We start from the raw sequence: 23,838 nt of genomic DNA, 5'->3' as shown, positions 1-23,838 counted from the left end.
GGCATGTGGGTCAGAGTGTTAGGCATCCCTGGGGATGGTTGATGTAATGAGTGTGTTCTCTCCACTTTTTAAACGTTTTAACTATTAAAACTGTGACCTTATCGTTGAATTCTGTTTTTCACTTTGTTCTTATTTTTATATATATATTTTTTCAGACATGTTTTCATTGTATGTTGCCTAGAGTTACTTAGGTGAGATAGGAGATATCAAAATGTAACGAATGGATGAATAAATAAATATTCCTCAAAGTAAGATTTTTTTTTTTGTGGAAAAGAGCATTAAAAGGATAACCACTATGCAGTTGTGCAAAGATCTGTAAAGTGACATGGTGGAAGAAAATGTGGACAAGGGTTTCAAGCTCATTTGAGTCATAGAGACAACTCTCAACTAAAAGGGATTGTGCTGTAACTACCCTCCAATATTGCTGTAGGGCAGATGTTGAAGCAAACCAGGCAAAATATCTATGATACAAGCAGGCTCCAATCCAGAACCTGCCAGTAGCCCCCAAATGCATTTGCATCAAAAAGTCACTGGTGGATTTCTATTCTCTCTCTATCTCTAGACGTAAAGGCAGCAGAAATGTAGGTTGCTCATGACTTTTTATCAGGAAGAATTGTCAGAATGAAATAATAATGAACAATTGCTGCTAAAGAACTTTAATACAGGAAGCAAATTGGGGTGACTGGGGGATGGGGTGGAGCAGTGGTGGGTTTCAAATAGTTTAACAACTGGTTCTCTGTCCTAAAGACGAGGTGGGTAGATGGGGCTTAGCGGTGATGTGACTGTGTGGCCCAGTGGTGGGTTTCAAAAATTGTTCGAACCTACTCTGTGGGTGTGGCCTCCTTTGTGGGAGTGGCTTGCCACCCATGTGACCGGATGGGAGTGGCTTGCCGCCCATGTGACCGGATATTACTTGAGAGACCGCCTTCTGCCGATTACCTCCCTCCGACCGATAAGATCGCACAGACTGGGCCTCCTCCGAATTCCATCCGCCAGTCAATGTCGACTGGCGACTACACGGAGGAGAGCCTTTTCTGTTGCAGCTCCGACCCTGTGGAACGACCTCCCCATCGAGATACGCACCCTCACTACCGTCCAGGCCTTCCGCGCAGCCCTCAAGACCTGGCTATCCCAACAGGCCTGGGGATAAGCCTCTAATTTGCCCCACCCGAGTGTTGAATGTTGAATGCAAGTTGTGTTTTTATTATTTTATTTTGCTCACATATTGTTTATTTTGAATTGCACCCCCTCCCTAATGATTGTAAGCCGCCCTGAGTCCCCTCAGGGAAAAGGGCGGCCTATAAATCCTAATAAAATAATAAAATACTAAAAAAATATGAAGACGCCGACGACACTTCTCAGAACCACCTTAAATTACCTCACACACAGCACTGGCATGCATAAGAATATGATGTAAACTTGTTTTGTAAAAGGCATCTTTGGTTTGCGTTAAAACAACTTCAACACACGCAATGTTCTGATTGCACCACAAACGCAGTAGTCATCCTTACCTTTCACAGAGGCACTGAGTTTTATAAATATGAGCATGATAGTGTAGAATAATCATATCCAAGGACCAGTGGTGGGTTTCAAAAAATTTTGGAACCTCTTCTGTAGGTGTGGCCTGCTTTCCAGGTCCACTGGTGGAACCTCTTCTAACCGGTTCGGTAGATTTGACGAACCTGTTCTACCGAATAGGTGCGAACTGGTAGGAACCCACCTCTGGTGTGGGCGTGGCCAACTCAACATTACTCAGGTCAATGAGCCCTTTGCCTTAGCTATTAAAATGTAATCAGGTTAACTGGAGAGGCAGTTTCTGTAAGCAGGGCAATAAAAATTAAGCTAGAAACAACTCCAGAATGTTTCCTTCCTGCCTTCCTTACAGGATTAGCCCTGTAAAGTGGGAAAAAACAAAAGAAGATTTCTTCCAACAACCGGTTCTCTGAATCTCTTAGAAAGTTAAGAACCGGTTCTCCCGGATAGGTGCGAACTGGCTGAATCCCACCACTGGGGTGGAGACCCTAAAAAGGAACCATTCCTGATTCAGCATGGATCACTTGAGGCACAATATAGGATTGCTGGAAAGAGAACGTGCAAAAACTATCACCAAACAGTCTCTAGGAGTTTAAGGGTGTTATATTTGCAAACGGTGAGTGATAAAGCATCTGTAACACAAAGTTCAGCTTTAAACAGATACAAGGGAACCAGATGGCATCTAACAAAGGCTCAATATTGCCTTGGCAGCACTATTCCCTTTTTCAGAGACAACTTAAATATAGAGCCCTGGAATACAACACTCCACTATTTAAAGGCAGAAGTGTGCCTTTTGTTATCACTCTGTCAGTGGAATTTATGGCACTCCGGTACCCTTGAAAATACCATAATTTTCATTTCGAAGTAAACTGTTGTAGCCTTTCTGCTTTAGGATGGGTCACCAAGCCCCAAAGACCTCTCCTTCGATTGATCTGAGAAAGTGAAAATATTGCTTCTTTGTCAATGATACAAAACGTGTCTTTGAGTTTGTATGTGTGTTAAAATTCTCTTTCAGTTATGGCTGCTACAATTTCAAATGGATATTAAACAAAGATAGTGGGGAAAACAAAATATAGCCCTGTTTCATCTCTTTGCTGATTGGGATATTCACACTAAACTGTCTGGCATTCTCATGTCTAATTTGGGCAATGGTGTTTTTGTGTAGCCTCCTGATTAAATAAAGAAGCCACAGCTCTTTACAGGTAGTGTGGGAAGCCCCTCCCCCAGAAGAATGAAATATTTTGGGGGATATTAAAAAGGCAGGATAGAATATTTCCCCAAGGGAGAAATGGAGAAAAATCTTTAAGGGAAGCAGAAACCAGCCCCGGTGTCCCTGCCAGCTTTTAGAAATGCAGATTTGGTAATCGATTCAGAAAGACTGGGTCAGAAAGAAACTCCAGAAAAGCAACACAATTAGGCAAGCCAAAGATTGACAAGATTAGCTCAAACACCTAGGATTTGCATTTCCGCTTTTGCCTATAGAGCCAGTCATGACCCCAGACGATATAAAACCCACCCACTCTAAACTTCATTTTGCCAGCTGTCTCAGAATCGCAGGTGGTTGGTAGTTCTGCTTCATCAATAAAGGGAATCTTTCTTTCCAATCAGCCTCCTGCCTCCATTTTATTTCCAGTGCCTTTCTCCTGGCTTGGGACTGGACCAGATGGATATTTCTTCCAACAGTAGCTTCCAGCAGCGTCTGGTGAAAGGCAGGCCAAACTATGGGCTCAGCATTTGCCTTCTCTAACTCAAATAGTACTAAGTCACTATCTGGATTTTCCCTTATTATAATTGGTGGATTAATGTAATAATTTGCAAATAGGAGTCCATGGGAATAGTGTGATAATTAACCAATAGGGAGTGCACCAGGGATGGGTTACTGCCAATTCTAACCTCTTCTATAGAAGAGGTTCCACAAATCTACAGTGCCGTTTAGAACCGGTTCCAGCTCCCTCCCCCCCCCCCCCGGCCCGTCCGCACATCATCAAGATGAAAAGAAAGAGGAGGAATTCTGGGAGTTGAAGTCCACAAGTCTTAAAGCTGTCACATTTGAACACCCTGGGGATTTTATTTCTAAAGGGTTAGAGGTGCAAGGGTCTTGTAACTTGATAGCTTTAAGACTTGCATGCTTCAATGTCAGAGTTTCTGAGCCAACATTTTGGTTGCTAAGCAAGAGCGTTGTTAAGTGAATTTCACCTCATTTTATGTTGGTCACGCCCACCCAGTCACATGACTGCCAAGCCACTCCCACCTGGTCAAATGGCCAGCAAGCCACTCCCACAAAGCAGGCTACACCTACAGAAGAGGTTCTAAAAAAATTTGAAACCCACCACTGGAGTGCACAATAGAGAGAATGGGATTATATAGGGCAGTGATGGAGAATTTTTTCAGCACCGAGGGCCCAAACTGGAATGTGCATCAGAGGTGGGTTCCTACCAGTTTGCACCTATTCAGTAGAACTGGTTCGTCAAATCTACCGAACCGGTTAGAAGAGGTTCCACCAGTGGACCCAGAAAGCAGGCCACACCTACAGAAGAGGTTCCACAATTTTTTGAAACCCACCACTGGTCCTTGGATATGATTATTCTACACTATCATGCTCATATTTATAAAACTCAGTGCCTCTGTGAAAGGTAAGGATGACTACTGCGTTTGTGGTGCAATCAGAACTTTGCGTGTGTTGAAGTTGTTTTAACGCAAACCAAAGATGCCTTTTAAAAAACAAGTTTACATCATATTCTTATGCATGCCAGTGCTGTGCTGTGAGGTAATTTAAGGTGGTTCTGACAAGTGTCGTCGGCATCTTCATATCCGGTCACATGGGCGGCAAGCCACTCCCATCCGGTCACATGGGCAGCAAGCCACTCCCACAAAGGAGGCCACACCCACAAAGTAGGTTCGAACAATTTTTGAAACTCACCACTGATGTGCATGCATGCATGTGCAGCAGAGCATTGTAAACCTGAGGACCAGCTGCCCGGCACTCTTCAGACCGGGTTTTGGGGCTGTTTTCAGGCCAAAAATGCCCCCCAAACAGCCTGGAAAATGGCCTGAAAACAGCTTAAAAAACAGCCTGAAAATAGCCCCCAAACACCCACAAAGACCAGCTAGCTGGTGCCCATATGTACACTGAAAACCAGAAGAGCAGCTGGCGATGGCACACATGCCCACAGAGAGGGTTCTGTGTACCACATCTGGCACTCGTGTCATAGGTTCACCATCATGGATAGAGGGAAGCAAACGTTTTGTCCCAAGTAACAGCAGAAATCTCAGTTTCTGAACAAAACTTTCCTCTCCCTGACAAGCATTGGAATAAACCACGTAATTGATCTTTGAAATGACACAGCTCAGTTCTAGGAAAACCTATTAGTAGTTCTTCTCTCATTGCAAACAAGAGCAAGATCTCTATCGTCACAGAAACGCTTGGTAACGCTCCAAAGACATAGGTGTTGAAAAAGAAATCCGAAAACAATTTTTTATGAGAGCTTATAAAACTTCAGGTTTTAAAAACTTTTTCAATGATGTTTCAGATTGTTAGCCACTCAGAGCCTTTAGAAATGAGTGGCGTACAATTATTGCAAATAAAACAAGGGGAGGGGTTTTTTGGTTGACTCAGCCTTCCATCCTTCCGAGGTGGGTAAAATGAGCACCCAGACTGTTGGGGGCAATATGCTGACTCTGTAAACCGCTTAGAGAGGGCTGAAAGCCCTATGAAGCGGTATATAAGTCTAACTGCTATTGCTACTGCTATTTTTTTTGCTTCAGTTTCTCTCTTTCTCTCTGTTCCACTCTCAAGTAACCTATTATAGCCATGTTGTATCTTTTAGATTGGAATTTTGTCTCTATGTTTACAAGAAATCAGCTATAAACAAAATAAACTGGAAAGTTTCTTATATAGGTAATCCACTTTCTCAAGGCATGATACAGGATTCTGGCAATGTTGACATTGGTTCTGCTTACAGCTTTACAAACACACATACACCAGAGGTGGCTGTTTGTACCTATTTGGTAGAACCGGTTCGTCAAATCTACCGAACCGGTTAGAAGAGGTTCCACCAGTGGACCCGGAAAGCAGGCCACACCTACAGAAGAGCTTCCAAAATTTTTTGAAACCCACCACTGGTCCTTGGATATGATTCTTCTACACTATCATGCTCCTATTTATAAAACTCAGTGCCTCTGTGAAAGGTAAGGATGACTACTGCGTTTGTGGTACAATCAGAACATTGCGTGTGTTGAAGTTGTTTTAACGCAAACCAAAGATGCCTTTTAAAAAAACAAGTTTGCATCCTATTCTTATGCATGCCAGTGCTGTGTGTGAGGTAATTTAAGGTGGTTCTGACAAGTGTCGTTGGCATCTTCATATCCAGTCACATGGGCGGCAAGCCACTCCCATCCGATCACATGGGCGGCAAGCCACTCCCACAAAGGAGGCCACACCCACAGAGTAGGTTTGAACAATTTTTAAAACCCATCACACACACACACACACACACACACACACACACACACACACGCCAGGACACTGCTCCAACTGTTGTTTATTCTGACAGGCAGTTGCTGTCATAAAAATATTAAACTACTTGGAAAACCAAAAGTTTGATCTGATTAGGGTTATGTTCCCAAAACGGCCAATCAAATGCTAACAGGGAATCAGACTAAGAGGACAATGGAAACAATTGACACACAAAGATATTTTGTTTTGAATATGGTAGTTCTCATACATACAGTAGCTTCCATGGCTTGTAGATATGGATTATCTATTTGTCTGATCCACTATAAAGCTATCCTAGTAACTCTCCAGGGTTATAATGCAGTATAGATTTTCTTCATCTTTCTTCCTAATTGGTAATAACATGTACTGAATCATATCTCCTGTGCTCTGAAGCTGACCTATAGTTCTTCATCAGCTGCTACACCAGGGCCACTGGGAGATAACATTTACCAGGCCCATTCTGTAGCCTTGTATTTAACTGTTTTATACACAAGGAAAAATATTATTGATCATTCTCTAACACTGGATTTAATTGCAAGTAGTCAACCTTTCTTTCCATAAACATTATGCATATCGTGGCTATAAACATCATCCGTAGTATCTATTATGTTTTCAAGCTGAAAGATGATATGTCTCTCTGCCTCTCAAACACATTCAGCGCAGTTCATATTGCCTCCCCTTAAATAAATCCTCAGAGCAAAACAACATGCTCTACTCATTATTAGTATCCCGAATCTCAGCTTGAGGAAGAGGGAAAGAGGAATTTTAGAAAAACATGAAGGAAAGGAGAACTGTCAGTCACTTTTCTCTATCTGTAGTTTAGCTCCACTTATGTATCAATTTACTAGAGAGTGGAGCAAACTTTTGATAACCCAGGGCAGCACATAAGCGGGTGGCAGGGCCGGATTTTCCTATAGGCTAACTAGGCTTCAGCCTAGGGCCTCAAGATCAAGAGGGGCCTACAGTCAAATTGTTAGCAAAATTAAAATTACACTATTCTAAAAACAGTGAACACTAAAACACTGAACCTAAAATAAGGAGAAATTCTACGCATATGACTAATAAACAAAGATAAAAATGTATTGGTTAAGATTGTTCCAGCGCCGCGGCAGTTGGGGAGCCCGCCCACGTTCCCGGCACCGGCGGTCGGGCGAAAGGCACGGCCGCTCCCAGTAGCCGCCCCGTCGACGCGGAGCCCACCAGCGGCCAGGCAGGTGAGGGCGAGGGGGCCGAGCCAGGCAGCTGAGCGCAGCAGGGGAGGCGGCTGGCCTCACTGCCTTTGCCGCAGAGCAGAGCCGCCCTCCGTCGGGAGGCCAGCTATATATATTGATATATATTGATATATATCACAGTAACGATGTATTTTATTGTCTCTCATTCAATTTACAAACTTAAAAATGGGAGGTGAAAGGGCCTCATAAGTGGAATAGCCTAGGGCCTCTTTTCATCTAAATCCAGCCCTGCTATAGGCCCTTATAGATATAAAGACCTGGCATACGCCAATGCAGAATACAGAACATTAAACTATATTCTCTACTGTTTTATATCACTATTCCATGAAAGTTTGACATAAAGAATATTAGAAAGTGTTACAATTTGTGCAAAATTGAGTTTAGCAATAGTAATAGCAGTTAGACTTATATACCGCTTTATAGGGCTTTCAGCCCTCTCTAAGCAGTTTATAGAGTCGGCATATTGTCCCCACAATCTGGGTCCTCATTTTACCCACCTCGGAAGGATGGAAGTCTGAGTCAACCCTGAGCCGGTGAGATTTGAACCACCAAGCTACAGAACTAGCAGTCAGCTGAAGTGGCTGCAGTACTGCACCCTAACCACTGCGCCACCTCGGAGTTTCATCTGTATGGCTTACCGGTAGATCCTGTATCTAGTGGTGAAACCCTGCCGATAGCGCTCTATAAAGTCAACGTAGTCTGGGGCTCGGTGGAATGGTCCTCGATCCGTAAGCAACCAATCCAGTGGTACTTGGCTGGAGAAAGCAGTTGAGGCATGCTGTTCATGTGGTGTTGCAACAGCTGTAGCCGGGCCCCAGAAACCCAGAATCAGGACCAAGACTGATGACAACCATGGGACCATCCGCCGGAGACCATTAAACCGAGTGCCGCGCTGCCACCTCATGCTTCTCCTGCTCGGTTGGCTTCTTCATTCTCTCACCACTCTTTCCTTCTCGGTACTCCTTCAGGATTTCCTGCATTAAGAAGGAACAAGGATAAGGAAATGAATGATACACGAAGCACTGAGAAATACAGTGGATATACCTGCACATCTCTGGTTCATCAAACCAAACACTTGAAGTGTATTTGAGTATTTGAGTATTTGAAAATTTATTTATAGGCCACCCTTTTCCCTGAGGGGACTCAGGGCGGCTCACAACTCATGGGGAGGGGGATACAAACAATAGCACATAAAAGCAATACATAATTAAAAGTAAAACACAACATTCATACCATTCGGGTGGGGATGAGTTACATTCTTTAACCCCAGGCCTGACGGGATAGCCAGTTCTTAAGGGCTGTGCGGAAGGTCTGGAGGGTGGTGAGGGTACGAATCTCTACGGGGAGATCGTTCCAAAGGGTCGGAGCTACTACCGAGAAGGCTCTCCTCCGCGTAGTTGCCAGTCGACACTGACTGGCAGATGGAACTTGGAGGAGGCCTAATCTATGTGATCTAATGGGTCGCGAGGAGGTAATTGGCAGAAGGCGGTCTCTCAAGTATCCAGATCCACTACCATGAAGGGCTTTATGGGTGGTAAGTAGCACCTTGAAGCGCACCTGGAGATCGACAGGTAGCCAGCGCAGCTCACGGAGGATAGGTGTTATGTGGGCGAACCGAGGTGCACCCACGATCGCTCGCGCGGCCGCATTCTGGACTAGCTGAAGTCACCGAATACTCTTCAAGGGCAGCCCCATGTACAGCACATTGCAGTACTCCAGCCTAGAGGTCACAAGGGCATGAGTGACTGTTGTGAGAGCCTCCCGGTTCAGGTAGGGTCGCAACTGGCTCACCAGGCGAACCTGTGCAAATGCCCCCTTGGTCACAGCTGATAAGTGATGGTCAAAAGTCAGATGTGGGTCCAGGACGACTCCCAGGTTGCGAACCCTGTCTGAGGGGTGTAATGTTTGACCCCCCAGCCTGAGAGATGGAACACTAACCAAGTTAGTGGGAGGGAAACACAACAGCCACTCGGTCTTATCCGGGTTGAGCACAAGCTTGTTAGCCCTCATCCAGTCTCTAATGGCCTCAAGGCCCCGGTGTAGACCAGAGGTGGGTTGCTGCCAGATTGGGCGAACTGGTAGTAGCGGTGGCAGGAGGCTCCACCCACGTGCCCAGAAGCATTGCGCGCAGGTGCACGCCCAAACCAGCAGTAGAAAAATGGCCACCCCACCTCTGGTGTAGATGTGTTTCTGAACATGCTTTCCAACTGAAACATTCCAAGACATTGACATTTGAGGCTCATGCTAACAATGTGTAGCAAAGCAAGTAATTAACAGGTTTGCAACTTTCAGCTTATTCCAAGGTCTGTCCCTTTTGTATGGCATGCTTTTTTGAATTAATGATTTCTTCCCCACACATTATAAATGTATTACTGTTGAAGTTGCTTTTTTCTGATCAGTCTGGGGTTCAAGCATAGAAGGCATGGCAAACGGCAGTGACCTGGAATGTATCAATTATTATTAATATTTAAGATTTAGTTTATTTGTATGCCGCCCTTCTCCAGGAGGGACTCAAAAGGGGAAAAGGGGATACAAACACAATACACGTAATTAAAATACACAAGAGTCATACAGCCACACAAGTTGAGAGGGGAGGGGAACTCATCAACCCCAGGCCTGCCGGCACAGCCAGGTTTTGACAGCTTTCCGGAAGGCCTGGAGAGGGGTGAGGGTCCGAATCTCCACGGGGGAGTTCATTCTAAAGGGCCGGAGCTGTTACAGAGAAGGCCCTCCCCCGGGTGGTAGCCAGATGGCATTGGCTGGTAGACGGAACCCGGAGGAGGCCGACCCTGTGCGATCTAACGGGTCTATGGGAGGTAATTGGCAGCAGGCGGTCTCTCAAGTTTTATTACATTATTACATTATTACATTATTATTACTATTACAACTGAGGTATTGAAAGAAAGCTGCAGTGAATATGTAGAATTGTGTTACAATTTTCTTCTGCAACATATAGTACAGTTAGTCCTTGACTTACGACCACAATTGAGCACAAAATTTATGTTGTTAAACTCACTTAACTTTTGTTAAGTGAGTTTTGCCCCATTTTAAGGACTTTCTTGTCACAGTTGTTGTGTGAATCACTGCAGTTGATAAGTTACCTCCCAACAACCTCCCAATGACCAATAAGATCGCACAGTTGGGCTTCCTCTGGGTGCCGTCAACCGGACAATGCCGGCTGGCGGCTCCCCGGGGGAGGGCCTTCTCTGTAGCTGCTCCGGCCCTGTGGAACGATCTACCCATAGAGATCCGGACCCTCACCACTCTCCCGGCCTTTCGTAAAGCCACCAAGACCTGGCTGTTCCGGCAGGCCTGGGGCTGTTGATCAATATCCAGCCCCATTCAGATAGAATGTATGATGTGTAATTTTAATAATTGTATCTTTTATCTTATATTTTTAAAAGTTCTTGCCTGTAAGCCGCACAGAGTCCCAAGGGAGTGGGCGGCATACAAATTTTATTAAATTGAAAATTGAAATTGAAGTTAGTGAATCTGGTTGTTAAGTGAATCTGATTTTCCCATTGACTTTGCTTGTCAGAAATTCACAAAAGGTGTCACATGGCATTGGGACACAGCACTGTTCATAAGTATGACCCAGTTATCAAGCATTTGAATTTTGATCAAATGATCATGGGGATGCTTCAAAAGTCGTAACTGTGGAAAATGGTCATAAGTCTGTTTTTCAGTACCATTGTAACTTTGAATGGTCACTGTTCTGAGCCCCCTCGTCCCACACCAAAACACTCCGAGCCAAAGATACTTTATGGAATTTATTAACAGACAGACAAGTCCTTGGCAGCAAACCAGCCTGCCAAGTTCACAACACTGTTCTCCAACATCAGTTAATGCGTTGACTTCTGCAAAAGGGGCGCGTGCACAAGCATTCCTTTTATAGTCTGGAGAGGAGCCTAAGTACCACCAGCTGAGTGTAATTACCTCCTGTAACTGCGTAATTGTTCCTTACACCTATTAGATCTCCGGTGCCAGGCATCCAGGAACAACTCACTGCTGACCTCTGGATCACACTCCCTTGTCTCCTCCCCACTGATCCAAGGCTCAGGCACCTCCTGGTGGCCAACCAGCCTCTCTGCGCCCTGCTCGGAGTCGGAACCCCGTCCAGGGTCCTCCACATCCTCCAAAGCCGACTCATAGGGCCCCTTGCTGTCGGAGTCTGGTGGCAGCTCCAACGGCTCCTGCTGGGCCACAACAGGTTACTAAATGAACTACTGTAAATCGAGGACTACCAGTACATTTCAGTTAAACATACAAAAACTGGAATCAGACTTGTGAGCATACCAGCAGAAGTCAGTATGTAGGCAATCACCTATTCCCCACTTCCTGTGTGTGCTATATAGATATATGGGAGATAGAGAGTGAGTATGAATATGCCATCACTTCTGAATGTCAGTTGACCAAGCCACATGTTGCAGTAGCTGCTTGAACAGTTGAAATTACTGTTACACTTATAGTTGACCTAAAAGGTATGTCGTTATCATAAGCATATTATAGATACTGGGGTTAAGAAGAAATACACAAGAAGTCTTCAACTTAGAACAGTTCATTTAATGGCCATTCGAAGTTACAACGGTACTAAAAAAAAGTTACTTATGATCATTTTTCACGATTACGACATGGTCATTGATCAAAATTTGGAAGCTTGGCAATGGACTCATATTTATGATGGTTGCAGTGTCAGTGGGGTCAGGTGACCCCCTTTTACAACCTTTTGACAAGCAAAGGCAATGGAGAAGCCAGATTCGTTTAACAACTGTGTTAACAACTTAACAACTGCAGTGATTCACTTAGTAAATGTGGCAAGAAAGATCATAAAATGGAGCAAAAGTAATTTAACAACTGTCTAACTTAGCAACAGAAATTTTGGGCTCAATTGCAATTGTAAGTCAAGGACTGAAATCACCTGGAATGCTCAGCTTTCCGATTTATCACTCAAAAAGGTCACCTTATTTTTTTTTCTTTAAAACTAGGATACGTTAAGTATATTGATATGGAAGCATAAATACCATCAACATAGATTGGAGTTTGCTCAGAAGCGGAAATACACCAATGAGAGGAAGAGTGGGAAATAGAGGAGAGAAGAAAGATAGGAAGAGAGGGATAGGAGAGAGGGTAAGGGGGGAAGATGAGGAGGATAAGGAGGAGTGGAATGGAGAGAGAGGAGAAGGAGAAAGGAAGGGGAAGTAGAGTAGGAAAGGATGATGGAGGGAAGAAAGGAGGTAGGAGAGAGGTAGAAGAAAGAGGGGTATGGAGAGCAGAAGAGCTAATAATGGGTCTTTATCTTTCTGGGCATTGATGACAAGAGGAACTGATGTAATTACTACTTAATACAATAGGATACTGGCTATGTAATAGTATACATGTGATTGTATGTTATGAAAATGGAAAATAAAAAAGTATATTTGAAAAAAAAAGTCACCTTATTCATATTGCATATCTCCCCTAAATTTATGTAATATTTCATTTCCCATCCTAGGTTATGTCATCTTAAATGGACCATCTTCTGTATTCCTACCTGCTGTCTGCCATTGAAATATATCCCATTGATTCAGAAAGGATATTATCTGCCCTGTCCCTTGTTCCTCTCCAAAAATTTTAAAATAAAATATTTGTCAACTCAGTTTCAGCATTATACACGTCCTATTTCATTTGTAAGTATCTGTTGCTGAGTAAATGAAATGCTGAATGACAAGAGTGGGAATAATTTGTCAAAATGGGCAGTGCTTTTTGCCAAGCCACCTAAACAGCCAAAATAAATTAAATCCAAGGCAGGCAACACAAACGCAGCATAAACAAATTCCTAAAAATGTAACCACATGCTTCCAAATTAAGAACTAAAATAAGTAGGTAAATTACTTGAAAGATTTAAATAATGGCAGTTTTGTTTCCTAGGTCAACATTCCCTCAGGGCAATACTGTATTTGAAAAGCTAGTTGCTCAGATCTTCATTCCCAAATCTAGGAAGGATTCATTTTTGTACTCAAAGCACAAGTTTCTATTTTTATCTCCCAGCCCACTCCTCTCTGAAGCTATCCAATAAATTCCATAAAACATTCATGGGCTTATTTCTTCCCTGGCAAAGAATTATAAGGTTGCCTCCCCTTTCTCTCACTCCAGAACACATTTCCCCAATCTGATGCCTCTTAAATAATTCCACAAGTCATGCCAGGTTTAGAATTCTGAAAATTGCAAGATATAGAAGGCTGCAGGAGCATCATATTGCTTTCACTGATGACCTGCTGGGGCTTGGGATGAACTATGAAGCTTCAGCTGAGGGGAAGGGAAGAGAAGCTTGCTGACCTGCTTCCTAGAAACACAGTAGTGAGGAACTTTGTCCCAGAGATGTTGAGATGAAGGGTGTCAGAGACCTATTAATCCATACAACACTTTTCCTGGTTAGCTGATAAGCCTGTGAGAGAGAGTTTTGGCAAGAAGATCTGTCCTGGATTCAGAAGTGAGGTCCCTGGAGTTGGAGAAGGTATCTAACAACTAGAGAGGGTCAGAAGGCAAAGGTATTAAGCTAGGCCTGCGCTTTGTCTTGATGAAAGAAATGTCCTTCTGGGTTCAGCTCCAAGTGGGGAAAAAGACACTGGAGACATGGAGGCTGCTTGGAAAGATGGTTTATTGTTGGACAGGGCCACATGGCTTGAGCCCTGAACAGAAAAGGTGATCACATGCTTCAATGTTGGTGGAGAAGAAGTGAAGGGCCGAGGGAGGGGCTTGCTAGGCTTTTTATAACCTGTTCAGTCCCACCTCTCTGTTTCCTGTTCCTGTGTAAGAAATGTATTCTGATTGGTTGTCAGACTCCCATGGGGCCATGCAGGGGCAACTCTCTAGGCTGTGTTTTGAATCCAGGTTTGGTTGAGTTCTCAGATGCCATGTGGTCAGTTGGGGCCAATATTATCATGCTTTCCTGTAGCTGAAGTGGAGAAGTCTTTATTATGTAAAGTGGACTAGCTTGGCCTTCTTAATGGCCCATTAACAAAGTGGGGATGGGCAGGAAGCTACAGGCAGCTATTCTGTCTTTTAAAACATGTTTCTTTCTTTTCACATCTAGAGAAATATTCTGCCTTTTCAATATTTCCTAGGATATTTCATTTTTCTGGTAGATTGCTGGGTGATAACTTCCCACAGTCTGCTACTAGGCAGAAACTCTACTATAGTGCACTATGGTTCCTACAATGTGGAATAAAGTCCTGAAAGCATCTTCTCTTGTCACTGATAGCTTTCTTCAGTGGGCATATAGAGATCAGCAGATTTGAATTCCCATATTTGTGGTGATGGGGCTTGAACATGCATCCCACATTTCTCAGTCTTGAGTTCTCATTAGCTGCTGTTCCTGGGCTCCCCCTTTCCTAGACTGGCTCAATGATTTCCTCTCATGCAGTGGGGTGGTTTGATAGCTGTAAATGCAAACGAACTGCAAGATAAGGAATGAAAGTCAAGGAGCAAAAAAAAAGAGAGACTAAAGATGATCCAGACTAAAAAGAACAAGTACAGTAACCAGCCTTAGCACTGACAAGGAAGATACTGAAATCTGGTAGAGAGCTTCTGCCTTTTAAGAACAACCATCAAGAATAAAGAAACTAGCAGTGAAGAAATGCAATGCAGATTAGCACTTAGTACAACAGCCATGGTGATCATGGAAAAGATATTCAGATGCAAGAATACTTCTATACCTCCAAAGATCAGAATTGTGTAGGCAGTAATTTTCCCTATGGCACTGGGATATCATTCTCTAAGAAGTTACTCACTGCTACATGAAAGACTCACCCCTTTCTTTAAAACCAGTAATCAAGATTGGTAGAAGTGTACAATGTATTATGTTCTATGCGTTATAAGATTTTTAAAAAAGGAGTGTAGCATGCTGATTTTTTAATACTCTTCCAAAGGAAGTATGATGTTACCAAACTTATTCATATTGTAGTTATAACTAGATCAGGGATGGGTTCCTGCCAGTTTTAACCTCTTCTATAGAAGACGTTCCACAAATCTACAGTGCTGTTTAGAACTGGTTCCAGCTCCCTACCCCCACCCGTCCGCACATCCTCAAGATGAAGAGCGAAAGGAGGAATTCTGGGAGTTGAAGTCCACAAGTCTTAAAGCTGTCAAGTTTGAACACCCCTGGGTTTTTTTTCTAAAGGTTAGGGGTGCAAGAGTCTTGTAATTTGACAGCTTTAAGACTTACGTGCTTCAAATGCCAGAGTTTCTGAGCCAACATTTTGGTTGCACTTCAAACGGTTACTCACGCCCTTGTCACCTCAAGGCTGGATTATTGCAACGCGCTCTCCATGGGGCTACCCTTGAAAAGCGTTCGGAGACTGCAGTTAGTCCAGAATGCCGCCACGCAAGCAATATTGGGTGCACCGAGGTACACCCACGTTACACCTGTCCTCCGCAAGCTGCACTGGCTACCAATTGGTCTCTGGACGCAATTCAAGGTGTTGGTTATCACCTTTAAAGCCCTACATGACTTAGGGCCAGAGTACCTTCGAGACCGCCTACTGCCACATACCTCCCAGCGGCCAGTAAGATCCCACAGATTGGGCCTCCTTCAGATGCCGTCAGCCAGACAGTGTCGGCTGGCGGGTCCCCGGAGGAGAGCCTTCTCTGTGGCTGCTCTGACTCTTTGGAATCAGCTACCCCCAGAGATCCGGACCATACCCAATCTCATGGCCTTCAGGAAAGCTGTAAAAACCTGGCTGTTCCGGCAGGCCTGGAGCTGTTGACCTCACTGTTGAGGTCCAGCCCCAATTAGAATGAATGTATGAAGTGTTGCTATTTTAAACCGTTTTCTTTCGTTATGTGTTCATTATGTGTCTTTTTTTTCTCTTTATTTTTGTAAGCCCCCCGGAGTCCTTCGGGATTGGGCGGCATATAAATGTGGTTAATTTAATTAAATTAATTAAGCAAGAGCATTGTTAAGTGAGTTTCACCACATTTTACAAGTTGGCCACACCCACCCAGTCACATGGCTGGCAAGCCACTCCCACTCGGTCACATGGCTGGCAAGCCACTCCCACTCGGTCACATGGCCGGCAAGCCACACCCACAAAGCAGGCCCCACCTACAGAAGAGGTTCTAAAAAAGTTTGAAACCCACCACTGAACTAGGCTCACTTATTATAATATGGTGTATTTCTGCCTTTGCTCTGCAGAATATAGCCACTTTAAGAATATGCGAACAACGTGCTCTCCATCCAGCTCTGTACATATCTGAGTCAAATTAAAGCAGTGATTCTTATAAAGCCAGTCTCCAGGTTAAGCGTGTCCAACTTAAGAACAACCGCTAGATACAAGTGGACTGCCAATTACCAAAAATGAAGGCTGATGCTCCCCCTTGCCAAGCTGACAAACAGCTGAAGCTGTGCAATACCTTCAGGAACAGTTGGAGCTATGTATTTTAATATGCTGTCTATTTTCAGTCGTTTTAGTACTCTCTGAAAGCACAACCTGGCCTCAGTGGCTTGCTGGCCCATGGTAGGTGAACACCATCTGTCACCCCTAGCAATAGGCAGCCTGTCCGTAAGTACAGGTTCCAACTTATATACAGGATTGGTTTGAAGACAAGAGTTAGAAACCTAACTGATCCTTAACCCAGGGACTATCCTATATTTAAAGCCTGAGTTGCTATGAGTTCAATTTGCTTGAACACAGGAGTCTAATCTAAGTGGTTCATGATAACTAGATAATAACATTTCATACGGTATAGCTAAAGTCAAAATATTATCTTCTCCCAGTTTTGGCCAGGCAGAAGAGATTTTTTTTAAAGCTGGAATAGATCAGACAGTGATTGGATGTCACATGGTTAGGCCAAGACACATTCTTTTTATTTTTATTTTTTTATTAACAAACATGTAAAACACACAAACACAAAACCTAGACGTATACCACATTTACACAATACAATACGAACGGGGGCTTCCTGTTCTTTCTAATAGCAATCATCAATCGATACCGCTCACCTTATTTTATTTCCCCTTCTATTGTACTTCATTCGGATTTCACCATTCTTAACCCTCTTATTTTACTCATAACTGTTATTTTTTGAGTTTTGTTGGTTCCACCACAAAACCGCGGACAACAAAATCGCGGTCTACGAAAGCGCGTATGTGACGTCATCACAGTGCGACGAAAAAGATCAAAAAATGTAAAAATAAAGCTAAAACCTTACCCTAACCCCCCCAAACCTAACCCTAAACCTAACCCTAAACCTAACCCTTAACCTAACTCTAAACCTAACCCTAAACCTAACCCTTAACGTAACGAAAAACCTAATGCTAACCCTTAACCTAACGCTAAACGTAACGCTAACGCTCTAACCCTAACCCTAACCCTTAACCTAACCCTAACCCTAACCCTTAACCTAACCCTTACCTTTATGTGAATTGGCTTGCTGTAATTTAATTTTTATTTCAATTTTTCAACCTTTTTCGTCGCGTTGTGATGACGTCACATACGCGATTTCGTCGAGCGCGCTTTTGTGGAACGCGGTTTTGTTATATTCCTTCATTGATTCTTGTTGCCAAGACACATTCTTGACAGGATTATGCTCTGGACTTTCCAGATATTCAGAGCAGCAGAAATATGGAGCCCTGGTGGCGTAATACCGTGTTTCCCCCAAAAATAACCCCTATCCCCAAAATAAGGCCTAGCTTGATTGTTTTGTGTGCACCTAATATAAGATCTACTCCCAAAATAAGCCCTAATTAAGACCCAACCCACTCCGTCCCACCATCTGGTTGTTCGAGGTGGGACGAGGTGCATACGTAAAAATCAACCTAGGGCAGGGGTGCGGGTGTAGTTGCCCCATGTGCCCCATACCTACTTACCTTAGGACTGCCCATGCCCTGACACCTGTTGCGCCACTGCCCGACTTCTTCTGCAGCCATTTGCAGCTGCTTGTGGCTGGATGCCACATGGTGCATCATGCCAGTGCTGCTGCTTGCGACAGGACACCACATGGCACATTGCGCCAGTGCTGCCACTTGCAGCAGAAGGCTGTGTGACTCATTGTGCCAGGGCCACCTTTTGTGGCAGGCCACGTGGTGCATTGTGCCAGTGCCACTGCTCCCGTGTGCAACAGCGCCGCGTGCCATGCGGCCTCCTTCCGCAAGTGGTGGCATTGGCATCATGTGTCATTCAGCCTCCTGCTGTGAGCGGTGGCACCAGTGCAATGCACTATGTGGCATCTGGCCGCAAGCGACTGCAAAAGTCAAGCAGCAGAGCGACAGATGCAGTGACGGATTTTCTTATAGACTAACTAGGCTTCAGCCTAGGGCCTCAAGATCAAGAGGGGCCTACATTCAAATTGTTAGCAAAATTAAAATTACACTATTCTAAAAACAGTGAACACTAAAACACTGAACCGAAAATAAGGAGAAATTCTACGCATATGACTAATAAACAAACATAAAAATGTATTGGTTAAGATCGTTCCAGCGCCGCGGCAGTTGGGGAGCCCGCCCATGTTCCCAGCACCGGCGGTCGGGCGAGAGGCGTGACCGCTCCCAGTAGCCGCCCCGTCGACGCAGAGCCCACCAGCGGCCAGGCAGGCGAGGGTGAGGGGGCCGAGCCTGGCAGCTGAGCGCAGCAGGGGAGGCGGCTGGCCTCGCTGCCTTTGCCGCAGAGCAGAGCCGCCCTCCGTCGGGAGGCCAGCTATATATATTGATATATATTGATATATATCAGAGTAATGATGTATTTTATTGTCTCTTATTTAATTTACAAACTTAAAAATGGGAGGTGAAAGGGCCTCATAAGTGGAATAGCCTAGGGCCTCTTTTCATCTAAATCCGGCCCTGGACAGGTGTCACGGTGTGGGAGGTCTAGTCTAGTGCTTATTTTGGGGCCCAAAAGAAAATAAGACCGGATCTTATTTTCAGAAAAATACAGTAGTTAGAATGCAATATTCCAGGCTAACTCTTGTCCACTGTCAGGAGTTTAAGGTTGACTTAGCCTTCCATCCTTCTGAGGTTGCTAAAATAAGGGCTCAGATTGTTGGGGGCAATATGCTGACATTGTAAACCACCCAGAGAGTACTGTAAAAAAAACACTGTGGGGCAGTATATAAGTCTAACTCCTATTGCTATGAGTTTTTGCTTAGCTCTACTTATATTGGAAACACTATATTGGAGCTTAATGAAGAATTTAATTTCGATAGCTTCTTTTTCATAGAACCTGAGGTGCACAACGATGGTTTATGAGAAAAATTTATCACTTTTTAATGTGCACGTATACCTGTTCATATCAGTGGGAACTGGCATAAGATGGTATTGCATCAACGCAGTTTTAAGAAGCAGTAAGCTTAGGATTGTAAGGGATGCCTCTAATTAAAAATTGTTTTAATTATCTTACTGGGTACCATGTCAGCAACGGTAAAAGAAGGCAGAGGGAAAAATTAAATGAAAAACAAATCTTTCTAAGCAGTCATATTTTTACCATCTATACTAAGGAAGGGAATCAGTTCCTTATTATATCATTTGTTATATTATTATAGTTTCAGTTCAGGCATCTTCTTCTGGTCTGACCGTTAGTGATTTTTCTACCAAACCATTTGGTTTTGACTTGCCTCGTTTTGTCTGGTCAAAATTAGGTGGGATACTGGAAGAAGTGCCTCTGCCCTTCGTCAGTGGGGATGGAAAGATTCCTCTTGTTGCAATTGTGGTATTAAACATATTATGCAAGATGGCCCATGATCTGCATTCTCTGGTTTCTTGAAGATCTGCATGAAGCAAAACCAGGGATGATCATTGCCTGGATAGCTGAATTGGACATCCAGTTATGAGGCCACTGCCCTAGCCCCATATAAGTTTTACTTATAATTATGTGGGCTGTGTATCAGAGGTGGGTTCCTACCAGTTCGCATCTATTCGGTAGAACCGGTTCGTCAAATTTACCGAACCGGTTAGAAGAGGTTCCACCAGTGGACCCGGAAAGCAGGCCACACCTACAGAAGAGGTTCCAAACTTTTTTGAAACCCACCACTGGTCCTTGGATATGATTATTCTACACTATCATGCTCCTATTTATAAAACTCAGTGCCTCTGTGAAAGGTAAGGATGACTACTGCATTTGTGGTGCAATCAGAACATTGCATGTGTTGAAGTTGTTTTAACACAAACCAAAGATGCCTTTTAAAAAACAAGTTTACATCATATTCTTATGCATGCCAGTGCTGTGTGCGAGGTAATTTAAGGTGGTTCTGACAAGTGTCGTCATCATCTTCATATCCGGTCACATGGGAGGCAAGCCACTCCCATCCGGTCACATGGGTGGCAAGCCACTCCCACAAAGGAGGCCACACCCACAGAGTAGCTTCGAACAATTTTTGAAACCCACCACTGGACCACTACCATAGCCCCATATAAGTTTTATTTTATAATTATGTGGGCTGTGTATGTAAGTTTACTTCTCTTCTGTCATGTTATCATCATATGCTAAATAATAAGTTCTCTGAAGTTCCTGAATCAGGAACTATTTTTCCAATCATTTATTACTCAGAAACGCTGCACAGATTAAAAGGAATTCTCTACATGGACAATCTTGTTTCTTATCTTATATTCCAAAAGTCCTGCATTTCTCAAGAAGTCTAAACTGAACTTTAGTTATTAAAAGCATATTCCTAAGTGACATTAAGTTGATGAGAAAACTCAAATACTGTTTGAAATTCTAGGAGGTCATGACACCAAAAGTCCATGGTGTTGTTTTTTAAAAAAATCTTTGTTGACATTATACAACCTCTTAAAGATAGTATTTTCTAACTATTAACTACTAGGATATCTATTCGTTTTTTTTAAAAAAAATATTTTAAACACATAAACATATCAACAAGAACAAACACATGACTTAAAACAATATAGGAACAAGAAGTTCCATCATATATCATACAGCAGTTCCGTATCTGTTTCTGTACAGTTAGTGTTTTCCCTTCTATACGTTTCTATCTTGCATTCATGGTCCCCTTATTCATTATCCATTTTTATGTACAATTCTATATTTATTTATACTTAGCTATTTATAATAAAATATTCTTTACCTATATTATGCTTTATATTCTTACTATCATTTATTCTCTTATATACAATTATAGGTATACATTCACATGGTTATTCTTTTTCTTTGCCATTCTTATACTTTTGTTATTCCATTTAAAAAGTTATAATGTACAGTTTGAGTTGCTTTGTTTACCATCCCTAGCACCTGTTGTAACACCACCTTATTTTCCCTTTCTTTTCTCCCTCCCTTCTTCTCTACATCCTTCCTTCCTCCTCTCCTTCCCCTTCCTTCTTCCCTTACCTCTTCCCTACTCCTTCCCTCTCTCTTCCCCTTCCTGCCCTCTCTCCTTCTCTTTCTCTCCCTTCCACCCTCCTCTCCTTACCTCTTTCTTCTTCCCTTGCCTCTCCTCCACTCTTCCTCTTCCCTTCCTACTATCTCTCCTTCTCTTTCTCTCCCTTCCACCCTCCTCTCCTTTCCCTTCCTTCTTCCTTCCCTTCTCTACTTCCTTCCTCCTCTCCTTCTCCTTCCTTCTTCCCTCCCTTTCTTTTTCTGTTGTTATAGGTGTCTCTTTCAAATCTCAGTCTATGTTTTCTTGGGGGTGGTATTTCCACAAACCCAGGAAATAGGATATCTATTCATTTTGTTGGGCTAACATGACAATGATTTTCAGAACTGATTGTTTCCTATGCTAGACAATACATCTTTGAAGGGCTACCATTCCCCCAAGGGCATCTGTAGGGATTGGGATCAAAAACAAATATGGTAGTCACACTATGCGAATGTAGTCTCATCCTTTTTCCGCCATAAAAAGACTGAAGTTTTGATTACACAGTCTGGCTTTTGTCTTTATGTTTTTGACAGACACTGCAGTGGTCTCCGTTTTATCCCATCCTTCTGTCCTCTTTTTAAAATCTCTTATTACCCTGGAGAGACTGCTCTTAAAACAAGACACTACTTTTAGAAGTTCTGTAGTGGCCCTATACCTATTGAGTACCTTGTGATCTGATAAGGAAATGTCTATTTTAACAGAATATGAAGGAAGGATTCAGGGGTGGGTTTCAACCGGTTCATGGCGGTCCCTGCGAACCGGTTGGTCGGCGAACCCGGAAGTAAGTAACTTCCGGGAACGAGGAAGGGCCCACACGCTTGCCCGCGCTCCTTACCCGGTTTTGACGAGTTCTGCATTTCCATGCATGCGCAGGATGCATACAGCGCCTGCGCGATCCTCCAGGAGCAGCTGGAGCATCGCACAGACGCTAGTACGCATGCGTGCGCTGCACACGTGCACGCACGCGCCACACACATGCACAAGGACGCCACCGGCCCTGTTCCAACTGAGCCGGTTGGAATGGGGCGAGAAACCCACCCCTGGAAGGATTGCACGGGAGGAAAATTTCATGCCAATAGATCCGAAACTATTGTAATAAGCTACCACGTTCCATTCTACTGATAATGCTTGATAAACCTTTAAACTAAAAACCTGTAAGATGGGAGAGAGAGGAGCAGTCCATTGCAGTCACCACCCAATACTAGTTGATCATCTTGGGCTAAACAAATATATTTTCTTTTATCTCAACTGACCATCTGGTATTCTGTTGAATTGTTGGCTTGGGTAAGAACCACAGGAAGATAAGGCATCTGATGCAGCTGGCAGGTATTGTCAATTTCAGGCTGCAATGCAAACCAGCAGGAGGATACTACTAATTAACTAATTAAGATCACAAAGTTGAGCTTGAAAATTTGTGGTTAGCCCTTATTAGGGAAGAGCTGTACTTTACAGAAAAGTTGTTTGAGAATAGGAAGTTTATTAGATACTGAAAAGGCCAGGCAATACTTAATTTTAAAGAGAGGCTTCCTAGATGAAGCACACAAGGGTAAAAATAAGATCATGTTTTCTTTTTGTTGAACTTCTGGTATGGTCCCAAAGATCAATTGATCCACCTACCCACTCATCCATCCATCTAGTGCCGGATTTAGATGAAAAGAGGCCCTAGGCTATTCCACTTATGAGGCCCTTTCACCTCCCATTTTTAAGTGGGAGGGTGGCTCTGCTCTGCGGCAAAGGCAGCGAGGCCAGCCGCCTCCCCTGCTGCGCTCAGCTGCCCGGCTTGGCCCCCTCGCCCTCACCTGCCTGACCGCTGGTGGGCTCTGTGTCGACGGGGCAGCTACTGGGAGCGGCCGCACCTCTCGCCCGACCGCCGGTGCCAGGAATGTGGGCGGTCTCCCCAACTGCCATGGCGCTGGAACGATCTTAACCAATACATTTTTATGTTTGCTTATTAGTCATGCGTAGAATTTCTCCTTATTTGCAGTTCAGTGTTTTAGTGTTCACTGTTTATAGAATAGTGTAATTTTAATTTTGCTAATAATTTGAATGTAGGCCCCTCTTGATCTTGAGGCCCTAGGCTGAAGCCTAGTTAGCCTATAGGAAAATGCGGCCCTGCATCCATCCATCCATCCAATTATTCATTCAAAGCATTTTATTTTTAAAAAAAACAACTCTTGCTTCTCTTGTCAATCACAGTTGGATACATTTTACTCTGGGAGGGGGCATTCTTCTTTTGTG

General features: G+C 43.7%; 1 protein-coding gene across 1 annotated transcript in view; it reads right to left on the bottom strand.

Annotated features, from left to right (window-relative positions):
• The window catches only part of BRINP2 (BMP/retinoic acid inducible neural specific 2), a 156,829-nt gene that overhangs the window by 65,508 nt on the left and 67,483 nt on the right, over positions 1-23,838 (bottom strand). Inside the window, exon 2 of the mRNA XM_087726799.1 lies at positions 7,899-8,234. Coding sequence (XP_087582925.1) covers positions 7,899-8,164 — 266 coding nt within the window. The 5' untranslated portion in view covers positions 8,165-8,234. The remainder of the gene's footprint in view (positions 1-7,898; positions 8,235-23,838) is intronic.

Source organism: Thamnophis sirtalis, unplaced genomic scaffold (genome assembly GCF_051295495.1).
Source record: "Thamnophis sirtalis isolate CommonGarterSnake01/CBP01778 unplaced genomic scaffold, rThaSir2_p1.2 scaffold_12, whole genome shotgun sequence".
NCBI classification, from domain to species: Eukaryota; Metazoa; Chordata; class Lepidosauria; order Squamata; family Natricidae; genus Thamnophis; species Thamnophis sirtalis.
The sequence above is the reverse complement of the archived record's forward strand: the minus strand, read 5'-3'. Positions and strand labels throughout refer to the sequence as shown.